This window comes from Podarcis erhardii (genome assembly GCF_964252035.2).
Source record: "Podarcis erhardii genome assembly, chromosome: Z".
Lineage (NCBI taxonomy): Eukaryota > Metazoa > Chordata > Lepidosauria > Squamata > Lacertidae > Podarcis > Podarcis erhardii.
The window spans coordinates 22,824,566-22,837,626 of record NC_138504.1 but is presented as its reverse complement, the minus strand read 5'-3'; the positions used below and the strand labels follow the sequence as shown (position 1 = coordinate 22,837,626).

At 44.4% G+C, this 13,061-nt stretch overlaps 1 protein-coding gene across 1 annotated transcript; it reads left to right on the top strand.

The window, feature by feature from the left end:
• The first annotated feature begins 627 nt into the window (after window positions 1–627).
• On the top strand, window positions 628–11,170 carry LPAR4 (lysophosphatidic acid receptor 4). Its single transcript, XM_081848128.1, has 2 exons — window positions 628–993; window positions 9,720–11,170. The coding sequence occupies exon 2, from the start codon at window positions 9,860–9,862 to the stop codon at window positions 10,904–10,906; it is 1,047 nt and encodes a 348-aa protein (XP_081704254.1). The 5' UTR covers window positions 628–993; window positions 9,720–9,859; the 3' UTR covers window positions 10,907–11,170.
• The last annotated feature ends 1,891 nt before the right edge of the window (window positions 11,171–13,061 follow it).

Here is a 13,061-nt window from a genome sequence, read left to right as displayed (position 1 = left end):
TTAGAAGAGCTTTCCTGAATCAGACCAAAGGCCCATCTAGTCCAGCTATCATGTTTTCTTGCAGGGGTCAAGAGAAATCCGAAAGCAGGACCTGAGCGCCACAGGACTCTTCCCCACTCGCAATTCCCCACTGGGAATTGAGCGACCATGATTAGTTGCCACTGATAGATAACCTCCATTAATTTGCCCAAATCCTCTTCTAAACGCTCTTTCATTCTGCTCTTCTGTAAGTTTCCTACAACCCGTTCCTTCCACATTCGAATAATCAAACCCGATGCGACTCTTTTGTTATTCAAGTCTCTACCAAGGACTCCCCTGCCAGCAGCCCCTCTCTCCGACTGCATCGCCCACCACCCTTTCGCACAGGAAGCGACCCCTCCTCCATTGTCAAAATCGGACCTTTTGAAACTCAGCTCGTCCTTGCCTGGGAAAGCAGAACCCCCTCCTTTCTCTGACCAAAAAGGCTTTCCGAAAGAGAGAGCTCCCACCCGCTTGCAGCCATTGGCCACCTCATGGGAACCCAAAGGACGGGGCGGAGTCCTGGGCTGCTTAGAACTGCTCGCCATCCAATCAGAAATGCCTTCTATTGGGAGATTGTTCCCCCCGCCCTCCCCCTGCTTCTCCGCGCGCACGACGCTCACAACTCCGGCTCAGGGATTGGAAGCGGGGCGCAAAGAGCCCATCTCCAAAGAGGAGGTTTCGCCGCCCGCCGCCAGCCCTTTAAACAAAGGCTTGGAGGGTTTGCTCAGCGAGCGCCTCTGCCTGCTTCTCTGTTTTTGAGGATAATCTGTGCGTTTTTGGAAGGCACAAATAGTTTTGTTTTTGTTTGTTTTGGGGGTCCAGCTCCAAAGCGTTACCGAAACAACATGGAACAGATCTGTGTATTGCAACGCCGGGCGGCAGGAAGCTTCTAACTCGGACCTACAGGCTGACTGGATCTGGAAGTAGTCAGTGGCGCTGATCATCCCACCTTGGGAAGGTGGTCTCTGCTGTGTAAGTTGACTTTTCCGTATGTTTCTTTGAATTCATTGTTAAATTCGCCTTTAAAAAAAATCGTGACCAGATTTCTAGTACGTCGCCTAGAGAGGTGAAGAAGCGCTTATAAATAACAAACGAATAAAATCACCACTGTCCTTTTCCTGTGCTTTCAAACATTTCCTAGTGAGGCCTGATCCGGTGTGTGTCACACAGCGTGATCCTAGCCCTATCTACTCAGTAGTAAGTTCTGTTGAGTTCAATGGGGTGTGCAACAAGGTACGGTAAGTGCGGCATCAGACGATCATTTCTAGCCACACCTTTCTGGCGATAAGCCCCTCTGATCTCGGCGGTACTTACTTCTGAGTAGACATGCCAAGGATTCTGATCTAAGGCTCCTGAAACCGATAAGACGACTAACTTATTTCGGCAGGGGTCGTGGTGGGTGTAATTTTTCTGCTTTCATGTCTGAGACTTTTAAGCAACAGTTTTTATAGGAGGCCCACGAATCGTCTCACCTTGATGTAGCAAAACAAAACTGCCTTTCTTTTTTCTTTTGAGAGTGCTTTTAGTTCCAAAGTTACTGCAAATCTGTGTTTGCTCGCAATAAAAAGATACCACAGTGCACATTTTCTGATTGTGATCACTGAATGGGGACTGAGGATCCAGCCAGAGTTCTGCCCATTTCTTCATTCATTTCTGGGATTTGTATCTTTCAATGTTTGTATTATCAGTGGATTACAGTAATTTATTGTATTACAAATCCCAGAAATGAATGAATGAATGGCTTTATTGTGAGTAAATGTAGTATATACTAATTATGTATGAAGCCTGAAACTATAATTTACAGAGCTACAGTTCTCAGCACCCTTAACAAACTACAGTTCCCAGGATTCTTTGGGGAAAACCATGTGCTTTAAATGTATGGTGTGGGTTCAACCTAAGTGCAAGACTACCTCCATCAGTTCACTGTTAAGCAACGAGGTGCCAAGTATATTAACAGCAGGTTATGTCCAACTAAGTTCTGCTCAGAACAGACCCATTGAAATTAACTGGCCTAAGCTAGTCGTGTCTACTAATTTCAATTTGTCCACCCTATGTCTAACATAGAATACAACCCAGAATCCCAAATCTGTCCAGAGTGCCTGATACAAGGAACAAAGATGTGTCCCATCTTGAACTGCTGTGTAGTCTCAAAGCACCTCATCAGATGCACAAAGCCTTGATAGATCAAACCAAAGGTTCATCAGGCCCAGAAGTCACATGGTCACAGAAGCCAACCAGATGTTGATCAGACACCCACAAGGAGGTCATGATGAGAGCAATAGCGCTCTTCCCACTGTTGACCCACAGTACCTGGTATTCGGAAGCATGGATCTTAAAGGCTATATTTAACCATTGTGACTAGTGGTCATTGATAGCCTCATTGCCAAGCTCCCGTCCCAAAACACAATAACATGCACACACAGGTTTCCATCTGTTTTGGGGTGCTGTTGGGTGATGAATGTGAATTAAGATGGCAGACTGAACCTTTCAAAACTGCACTGGTTTTTTGGCTTAGAATTCCTGAGCGACACCAGCTGGTTATCTATAATGCTGTCAAACTACTGAGCATCAGAAGGGTTATTTCTGCTCAAAGTATGTTGTGTTTAATATAAATAATTTCTCATTGTATATAAATACAATGGATGATGGAACTAGAAGGATGGGGAAGTTCAGAGTTCAAAATCTGCTCAGGATATCCTCATGTCTGGGTATTCTTCATTGCTTTTCTCCTTAGTTAGTGAACTGCAGGGAATAAAGCAGGAAGCTAACTGGATTGCTCTGGATTGATTTCAGAGCTTGCAGAAATAGCCAAAAACAAGCAAGAAACCCAGATTGATTTCAGAGAATATCTTGGTTTCCTCTTCTGCTTCTAAAGCAGACCTCTTTCCCAGGGGAAGGACCATAGTGCAGTGGTAGATCATCTGGTTTGCATGCAGAGGGTCCCAAATTCAATCCCAGGCATCTCCAGGTAGTTCCTGGTATGTCCCTTGACTGAAGCCTTAGAGAACAGCTGTCACTCTGTCTATATAATACTGAGCTAGATGGACTTGGTATAAGGTAGCTTTCCTGTGTTCCTAGCTTGTAAGTCACTTGGTAAACTCAGTTGCTTGCCTTTCAGGTGGAGGAATCAAATGCTTTCTCTCTCCTTTTCCTTTCAGAAAAAAGGGGGGGTGTATTACCATTGCAATGGGCATATTGTATTGAATTTCTATGAACATTCACTTTTGCTAGTGAGTAGTCAAGCAAGGGGAAATGGTGGAAGATGGATAAGGTTATTTGGCTGTTGTAACTGTCTTTAATTCAGAAGGATTTAAGGACATAGAATTGACTATCTGGATGGTTACCAATTCCAGATTACCTTAATCTTCAACACACATAATTCATAGGATAGCTGTGAGTGGCATTTGCTTTGGAATTGTTGGCCTTAATGAATGGTTTTGAGAACTATGATGCAGCTTGTAATGGGCAGACCAGACATGAATTTTATCTTGTATTCTGGTGCTGCATAGTTATTTTCTCCCCTAGCTATCTGGAAATGAGTGGGTGGGGGTGGGGCGATAGAAGCAAGCTGCATCAGAATTGTGGGAAGAAGAGAGATACTTGTTCCCTGATTACTGCTGCCTCCACTTGCCTCCCTGTAAGTTCCTTGGGGCAGAGGTCTGCTGTTCTTGTATTCTGTAAAGCACCATGTACATTGATGATGTGTGTGTGTGTGTTTTATATAGTGTGTGTGTGTGTGTGTGTGTGTGTGTGTAGGGGGGGGAAGGTTTGGGAAATCATCAGCCATCTGAAGGATTAATGGGGTATCAATGTCAATAATGGATTGCATTTTGTTTACCAACTCTGTTAAATCGTATTTTTAAAATGTACACATTTTCTATGTGCGCAACAATGCAAATGGCATAATTACTGTAGCAAAGAAAAGAGTCCTTAGTTTAAAGAAATCCCTTTAAAACATAAGAAAAGGCCTGCTGGATCAGACCAAAGAATCATCTAGTACTCCTGCATTATGTTCTCGCAGAAGCCAGCCAGTTAGAAATGGTATAATACTGCTTTAAATGTATAGTGCAGATGTGACCTCTGACTCCCCTTCTGGTGTCACTCAACTACTTGAGTTTGGTATTTGAAGGAGTGATTGGACATTTGGAAATCTCCTGTCCTATCTGAAACTGGGGGTGGGAGATGTGGGCTAGGAGAGTTATGTTTGATTTGGTAGGTCACAAACTGTGCATTTCCAGCTTACCAAATTTGCAAATTTTCCTTGGCAAAAGTTTTCCAATCACTCATTGGAACAACAAGGAAATAAAAACAAGTGCAGGTAAGTCCTTAACAAAAGTAGTACAAATGGAATAATGGGCCTTTTTCATCAGTGCACTTGCGGGTAAGAGAGTCCAGATGAGAGTTGTGTGTGGCAAATCTAAGGATGATTTGTCAGCAAGTCCTTTGAGAGTCAGCTTTTCAGTGTAATATTTATTTCCTTTTGAATGCACAGCCTGCAGAAACCAAAAAGGTAAGAGCGGTAGGGCAGCTGGGGTTTGTTTTATATAACTAATGCACATATTTATTCAACTGGACATATGCAAATTTATGTTTTTAGTCTGCATAAATGCAAGTACTCATAAAGCTGAGCCCAAATTTAGACGCATAACCAGAAAGATTGGGAATCCCCCCCCTTTTAAATGAAGCTGTTAAAAAGAAAGAAATAGGCTTATGCATAAAAAGGTTTCTTTTTCTTTTATTAAAAATTGCAAGTTCCTGCATTGATCCATTGGGTGAATATACACACACACAAAAGCAACAGTACTTTTAAAAGGATTGACTGAAAGGTCACAAGGAAATGTGTGAGCATCTTGAGATCATCAGAACACAAGTTTGATTAATCTGAAAAAATGTGATTTTTTTAAAAAATCCTAATAAGCTATATTCCTCACTGTTGCAGTGTTGCTTTATGGATTTTTGGAGAAATAAAGGCTCCATATGCAGCATGTATTATAACACAGTTACATTAAATGGTAGGTTCAAAGAACTGCAGCCTTTTAAGGGTGAAGAAAGTGGTTAGAGGAGACCCCTATTCCCACCACAGAGGTACAGTTTCAGAGTAGTTTTACCACCCCCCTAAAAAAATGCTTATGGGTACTCTCATTTTCCTACTCATATTGAAATAATGCCCCTCAATGAGGCCAAACTTAGATTCACAAAATGTTTAGGGGTATGCGTCCCCGTGTGTCCCCCCTGAAAAAAGCACTGAGTTTAACAGTCAATCCCTCTTCCCAGGGAAATTTGTGAATTGCAACTCTTTGAGGTGAAGACAGATCTCCTAACACCTCTCAGCACCCTTAAGAAATATAGGTCCCAGGATTTGGTGGGGTGCGGAGGAGCCACGGGTGTTTAAAGGGATATAAAGGTAAAGGGACCCCTGATCATTAGGTCCAGTCGTGACCGACTCTGGGGTTGCGACGCTCATCTCGCTTTACTGGCCGAGGGAGCCAGCGTACAGCTTCCGGGTCATTTGGCCAGCATGACTAAGCCGCTTCTGGCAAACCAGAGCAGTGCACGGAAACGCCATTTACCTTCCCGCCGGAGCGGTACCTATTTATCTACTTGCACTTTGATGTGCTTTCGAACTTCTAGGTTGGCAGGAGCAGGGACCGAGCAACGGGAGCTCACCCCGTCGTGGGGATTCGAACCGCCGACCTTCTGATCGGCAAGTCCTAGGCTCTGGTTTAACCCACAGCGCCACCTGTGTCCCTTAAAGGGATATAATAGTGCTTTAAATGTAAACAGCAGATGGGACCACGGTCAACAATGGGGGGGTCTTATGATAGTAGGGAACTTGGATTATATTGAGAGATACATTGAAAGATAGCTTAGTTGGTAGAGCACAAGACTCTTAATCTCAGGGTTGTGGGTCCAAGCCCCACGTTGGGTGAAAGATTCCTGCATTGTAGGGAGGGACTAGATGATCCCTGTGGTTCCTTCCAATTATGTGATGCTCTGAATTATCTGATCACTCAGCTTATCGGCTAAGATGATTCCCTGAGGTCACCCAGTAAGCTTCATGGCTGGCTTGAGCTTGAACCCAGGTCTTTCTAGGTCTTCTCCAATACTGTAATACTATACCATATTGCTGTTAATATCATTATTCCTGTATAGAGCTATCACCCCTCCACTGACATGAACAATGAATATTTTACAGGTCTATGGAGCTCAACGCCTATAACACCTGACAACTGGCCATTCTGACAAGGGCTGATGGGAGTTGTAGTCCAAAACATCTGATAGCCAAAGGTTGGAGGATGCAGATCAGGCATAGGCAAACTCGGCCCTCCAGATGTTTTGGGACTACAACTCCCAGCATCCCTGACCACTAGTCCTGTTAGCTTGGGATGATGGGAGTTGTAGTCCCAAAACATCTGGAGGGCCGAGTTTGCCTATGCCTGATGCAGATGTACAGTGTGCATGTCATACATACCATTACAGTAATGTGCACTCTGTACGGTTGGCTGGTGTTCTTGATGCAGCGATGGGAAACCTGTGTCTCACCAACATTTCTGACCATTGGGGCCGCTGGAACTTTACAAAGGGTCACCAGTTCCCCAACCCTTAATGACAATGAGGCCGAAGTGAGGAGCAGCTTCATAGTTTACAACCCGTACTCATGCAGTGTGATGCTGCGTATTTTTACACAGAGGTATGTCCCTCTGTGTAAATACAGGGACGGGACGCGGGTGGCGCTGTGGGTTAAACCACAGAGCCTAGGACTTGCCGAACAGTAGGTCAGCGGTTTGAATCCCCACAACGGGGTGAGCTCCTGTTGCTCGGTCCCTGCTCCTGCCAACCTAGCAGTTCGAAAGCACGAAGTGCAAGTAGATAAATAGGTACCGCTCCAGCGGGAAGGTAAACGGCGTTTCCGTGTGCTGCTCTGGTTTGCCAGTAGCGGTTTAGTCATGCTGGCCACATGACCCGAAAGCTGTACGCTAGCTCCCTCGGCCAATAAAGTGAGATGAACACCACAACCCCAGAGTCGGCCACGACTGGACCTAATGGTCTTATGTCCCTCTGAGTCCATTGGATTGTATCCAACTCTAGCCCTATTTAGAGTAAATCCATTGAAATTAAGGGGCATGGCTAATTAAAGTCTGGGTAGGACTTAGTTAAGGTTTCCTTCCAAATCAGCATGTTTAAGATTGTAGCAATCTTAAGCAAACTGATTAGGAAATAAATTCCATTGGATTTAGTGGGACTTTCTTCTGAGTAAACACATAGAGGACCAAACTGCATGCTGTTATTCTATCAGATTTAGCTTGTTCTTGAATTTTAAAGAGGGGGAAGGACATAAGTGCAAGATAAGTACAGTGGTACCTTGGTTTTCGGACGTCTCAAAAGTCGAATGTTCCGGCTTTTAAATGCCGAAAACCTGGAAGTAACTGCTTCGGTTTTTGAATGCTTTTCGGAAGCTGAACATGCCACGTGGCTTCCATATTGAGCTTTCCAGACATAAATGCTTCTGGAAATGCCTGCTTCAGTTTTCAAATGTTTTGGAAGTCGAATGGTCTTCCAGAATGGATTGCGTTCAAAAACCAAGGTTTCACTGTATTTGTTCATTTCCTGGCTCCACATATAAGTTTAATACAGATTGTACCTTGAAAACTTGTTGGATCTGAATTACAGAAGCAAAATAAGCTATTGGGCAGAGTGAGATGCAGTGGATGCTCTGAGACAGGGAACAGCAGCAAGGTGTCAGAGGACAGTGCAAGTGTGTACCTTTCCTTTTATATGCCTCCTACCTCAGAACTGAGGGACACGGGTGGCACTGTGGGTTAAACCACAGAGCCTAGGACTTGCCGATCAGAAGGTCGGCGGTTTGATGGGGTGAGCTCCCGTTGCTCGGTCCCTGCTCCTGCCAACCTAGTTCAAAAGCACGACAAAGTGCAAGTAGATATTTATCTACTTTATAGATTCATCTACTTTATATTTATAGGTACCGCTTCGGTGGGAAGGTAAATGCCGTTGCCCTGCACTGGTCTGCTTCGCCAGAAGCAGCTTAGTCATACTGGCCACATGACCCGGAAGCTGTACGCTGGCTACCTTGGCCAATAAAGCAAGATGAACACCGCAACCCCAGCGTCGGTCACGACTGGACCTAATGGTCAGGGGTCCCTTTACTTTTACCTTACCACAGAACTGAAGCAAAACAGTGTGAATTTTTCCAGAGAACTCTTGAAATTGCCTAAGATTTGCTATTTCTGAAGCCATACAAAAAGAGGAGGAATTTGTCATTTGATGTGGTTCCAGGCTCCTGACTAATGGTTCCTTTTGTCAAAAGCATCCTGGGTCAGATGTTAGATCATGTATTACAACAGGACACACGCCGCTGGAATGTCTGCTGTTTCTCCCACTGCAGATGTTTGTCTCCTGTAGCCATTCTGCAGGGGCCCCGAACCACTTCTGCCAGTGATGCCTATTGCGTGCTTTATCTGCATGTGACTTACCTGCCCACCCCAGGGACAAAGATCAAGCTCTGCATCCTTGGATACTTTTGTTTGCCAAAACTGAAGTTTCCATGAGTCCCCTGCTTTCTTTAAGCTGACTCAGACCATTAATCCTTTCAGCGTAATATTCCCAGCACTGTCAGACAGTGTCAGACAGCACAACATGGAGATGACTTTGAGGTTTAACCTGCAAAACATGCTCTTTCCGGCTCGCTGTGGTCCTTCCCCAAATAGAACCAAGTAGTATGTCGGACACCAAATATAATAGAACCTAGAAATGTTCTTTGAAATGACAACTGCTATAGAAGGCAAAGAGCACACAGGTGAAACAGGAAATACCTGGATTTTTAAAAAATGCACACATGCTAAGGGCCATATTCCCTTCAGGGCAACTTCCCAGGAGTCAGCAGTGGGCAAGGCCAGAGGGAAAAGTGATTGGAGCTACAAATGCAAATTTCATCTTTCTACAATAGGCTAACTCACATTCCCCTCTCCATTCTCTATGCAGGCAAGCAAGAGGCATTATCAGAGTTCAAGGATACATTCCAGCCAAGAGCATGTGAAAAACAACATTGAAGGACTGGGTGATTAGGAGTGGTTTGTTGAGGTGATGTGGTTGGAAGACTTCTGAGGGCCAGAGAGAGAGAGACCAGAAATGTTGATTAGGTTCCTTGCCCAAGGTTCCCTTCTCCTGGAATACAGCATCATTCCCGACACTGTTGTTCTTCAGATATCGCTGGACCACAACACCTGTTGGCCCCAGCCAGCATGTATGCTTGAATCCAACTCATACACAGAGAAAACCCATTGAAATCAATAGACACGACTAATGTAAGTCCATAAATTTCAGTGGGTCTATTCCGAGTATGACTTAGTTGGATTCAGTCCAGAGAGTCTGGCCCCCATCTGCACAATATCATGCCGCTTTAAACAACCATTTCTTCCTCACAAAGAATCCTGGGAGGTGTTGTTTGCTAAGGGTGCTGTGAGTTGTGAGGAGACCTCTATTCGCCTTACAGAATCAGATCCCAGAGTGGTTTAACAGTCAGTCCCTCTTACCAGGGAACTCTTCGAGGAGGAGGAGAGTCTCCTTAGCACCTGTAACTAACTTCCCACGATTATTTGGGGGATGTTTTATATAAATTGGGAGGTACTTAGACTAAGTATTTGAGAACTGATTGCTTTTTCCTTTCTGGCTTTCCCCAGGAGAATGGCACCCATCACACCTGTGTGGCAACAAGCATTCAATCAATATCACTGGAATATGCTCCTTAAGGTGAGCAGGGCTTCCTGACTTTCATTGCATGGATTCCACTTAATTTGGCTTTGCAAAGTGCAGAGCTGTAATGGGGAATCACAGCAACAACCACACATGCATGACGGATGATTCCTTCAAGTACAACCTCTATGGAGCTGTCTACAGCATGGTGTTCATCCTTGGCTTGATCACCAACTGTGCTTCCTTGTTCGTATTCTGCTGCCGCATCAATATGCGATCTGAGACCACCATTTTCATGACCAACCTGGTAGTCTCCGACTTACTCTTCGTCTTCACTCTTCCATTCAAGATCTTCTACAACTTCAACAGGCACTGGCCCTTTGGAGACCTTTTGTGCAGGATCTCAGGGACAGCCTTCCTGACCAACATCTACGGGAGTATGCTGTTCCTCACATGCATCAGTGTTGACCGCTTCCTCGCCATTGTATACCCGTTCCGATCTCGCACCATTAGGACAAGGAAGAATACAGCGATCGTGTGCATGGGTGTGTGGATTCTCGTCCTCAGTGGAGGGATCTCAGCATCCTTGTTCTCCACCACCAACACTTACAACACTAGTACAACGTGTTTTGAAGGCTTTTCCAAAAGCATATGGAAGACCTACTTGTCCAAAATTACAATATTTATTGAAGTGGTTGGCTTTCTTATTCCCTTGCTGCTCAACCTCATTTGTTCATCATTGGTCCTGAGGACCCTCCGGAAACCTGCCACGCTTTCCCAGATTGGCACAAACAAAGAGAAAGTGCTGAAGATGATTGTAGTACATTTGGCCATCTTCCTGGTGTGTTTTGTGCCTTACAACTCCATCCTTTTCTTGTATGCCCTTGTGCGTTCTCAGGCCATAGCAAATTGTTTCTTGGAGAGATTTGCGAGGACATTCTATCCAATCACGCTGTGCATCGCCACTCTGAACTGCTGCTTTGACCCTTTCATCTACTACTTCACATCAGAGTCTTTCCAGAAATCTTTCTACATAACCCCACACCTCAAAACTGACTCTCTTTTCAAAACTGAAACTCCCTTAACAAAGATTGCCCTACCGGTGATGCAGGATGAGATGAGCGACCAAGCCATTACAAAGGGGGGAGAGTTGACATCAGAATCAAATTTCTGAGTCTGAGATTTTTGCACTGACAGGAGGCTGAGAATTGGACTTCAGAGGAAACTCTACATAACTCACTGTCTGGGTGAAGGGAATGGGGATGAGAGATGAGAACCACAGGGAAGCGTTTTATATATGTGTGTATACGTATGTACGCAGCCAGTTGGGTGCTCATCCTGCCTTCGGAAACCTTCTCATCATATCTTAACTCAAATAACACTGTCCTTTTGTATGATTTGCTTTTGAAGCTATGAAATAATAAAATATTTCACTTTGCCTTGGGGTTGTTTTTTTAAAAAAACTACAGCTGATTATTTATTGTTATTTGGGGTTCATGCAGAATTTCCAAAATTTGGCATTCTAGTAAGTTATTTTTCTTTGTATTTCTTGCCTTCCAAGGAGTCTTGCTTTGAATCTCCACTAATTTTGCCACTAGTGAAAGGGCTCTGAAGCATCCTCTGGTGGCATCAAAGGGCAGTGTGAAATATATGGGGGAAGGTGTCCTTTCAGGTTCTCCCAGCAATGCCAGTTGGTTGGAGGAACTGGTCATTACTCAGCATCGGAATGGTTTAGGAAAGGACCCAAATAGGTTTCTTGGTGGTTTGCAAGTATTAAACACAAGTACACAAGCATTAAAATTAAAGGTACATCTGTATATTATTACCTCCACATTAATTAATATGCTACTATCCTGCCTGTTTTTCAATCTGGGCACAATTTCATGAAGAACAACAATAAAAGACAACCATATACCAGTTAAAGACATAATTAAACCAGATAATCAAATAACATACCATAAGCAGTAACAACAGTATTTGCTACTCAAAAAATAATTATAGCAGGGTAAGTGAGCTCATGGTGCATTTGAATCGGGGTCTTCTTGCACTGCAGGTGCAAGAATATACAGATATCCCCAGGATGGGCATGTCCCAACAGCAATTCTTCCCTCTGCTCACATTACTCAAATTCTTACAATTATCTATTTGTTTGTTTTACTCAAACCTGAACATTTCACATTCGACCTACAGAGGTTAAATCTGAGGGTGCTTGGGAGGAATGTGAGAATGTATTCCTATGATTTTTGAAGCCTTACCCCTCTCACTCTCTCTGACTAAGTTTGGTTGGGGACATACTGACCATAAAGTTTTAAATCCCAAAAGTAAATTATTGTGAAATAATTTTGCAATTTAATATACTTTTCTATTTTTTCTAGAAAAAGAGGTGCCAGAACTCACCATGAACACCTCCCTCGTTCTCTTAGAATGGCAATGGCACTCACCTGAGAGGTGCCAGTACCAAGGTCTGAGTTCCAGCTGGAAAAAAAGCCCTGAATAACAGTACTAAATTTTGGGTGAATTGTGCCTAGTTTCTTCTTTTCTAAGGTGGTAAGGTCAAAGGGAAGGGGCTAGACAAAGAATGATCCAAGAAGTCCTCAATGGCAGAATAGGCAGGTGATAACAAGTGGTATGTTACAACTGCCTAGTTTACAAGAGGAAAGGCCCAAGAAGATTATTTGCACGGAGTTAGGTCAAGGACCCGTTTGTCTTTGGTGCTGCCCCTTCTAGAAAGCCAATGCTTCTCCAGAGCCCAGGCTGAGAACTGACTCAGCCCTGCTCCATAGAGCAGTGGGGGTGGGGAACCTGTGGCTTTCCAAATATTCTTGGACTTCAGCTCCCATCAGCCCTAGCCCATATGGCCAATAGTTAGGGATGGTGTGAATTCCTAGTCCAATAACACCGGGATGGCTGCAGTTTCCCCATTCCTGTCTTAAAGGATACCGGCAGCTTACACAGGAGCTATGTTCCAGGGCCCTGCATGTGTAAGTGGAATTGCATAAAATGGGGAACACCCTCTAAATAGCCTTTAAACACTCTTTATGGTGTGCTCTCTCCAAACCAGACCAAAAATATTGTATCAAAAAATATCCATGACTAGAGTTGAAGCTCTGGGACTGGCAGAAGGCTGGAGGATGTGCAGGAAAGCTGTGGCAGCAGCAGCTGCTATGCTACCTCGCAAATCAGCTGTTAGGCGGGGAGGCTGAGCAGCCTAAAGAAAGCTCCGCTGCGCCTCAGGTCTCTTCAGGGCTTCCTCTACCCTTTCTGATGTCCTCTTTGGGCTCCAGGGAGGGCCTCCTTGTGAGCCCAAGGACTCTCCAGCTCTCTTGACA

Excerpts from the sequence above, each read along its gene's own strand:
- LPAR4 (XM_081848128.1), top strand. The coding sequence starts at position 9,860 with ATGGGGAATCACAGCAACAACCACACATGCATGACGGATGATTCCTTC.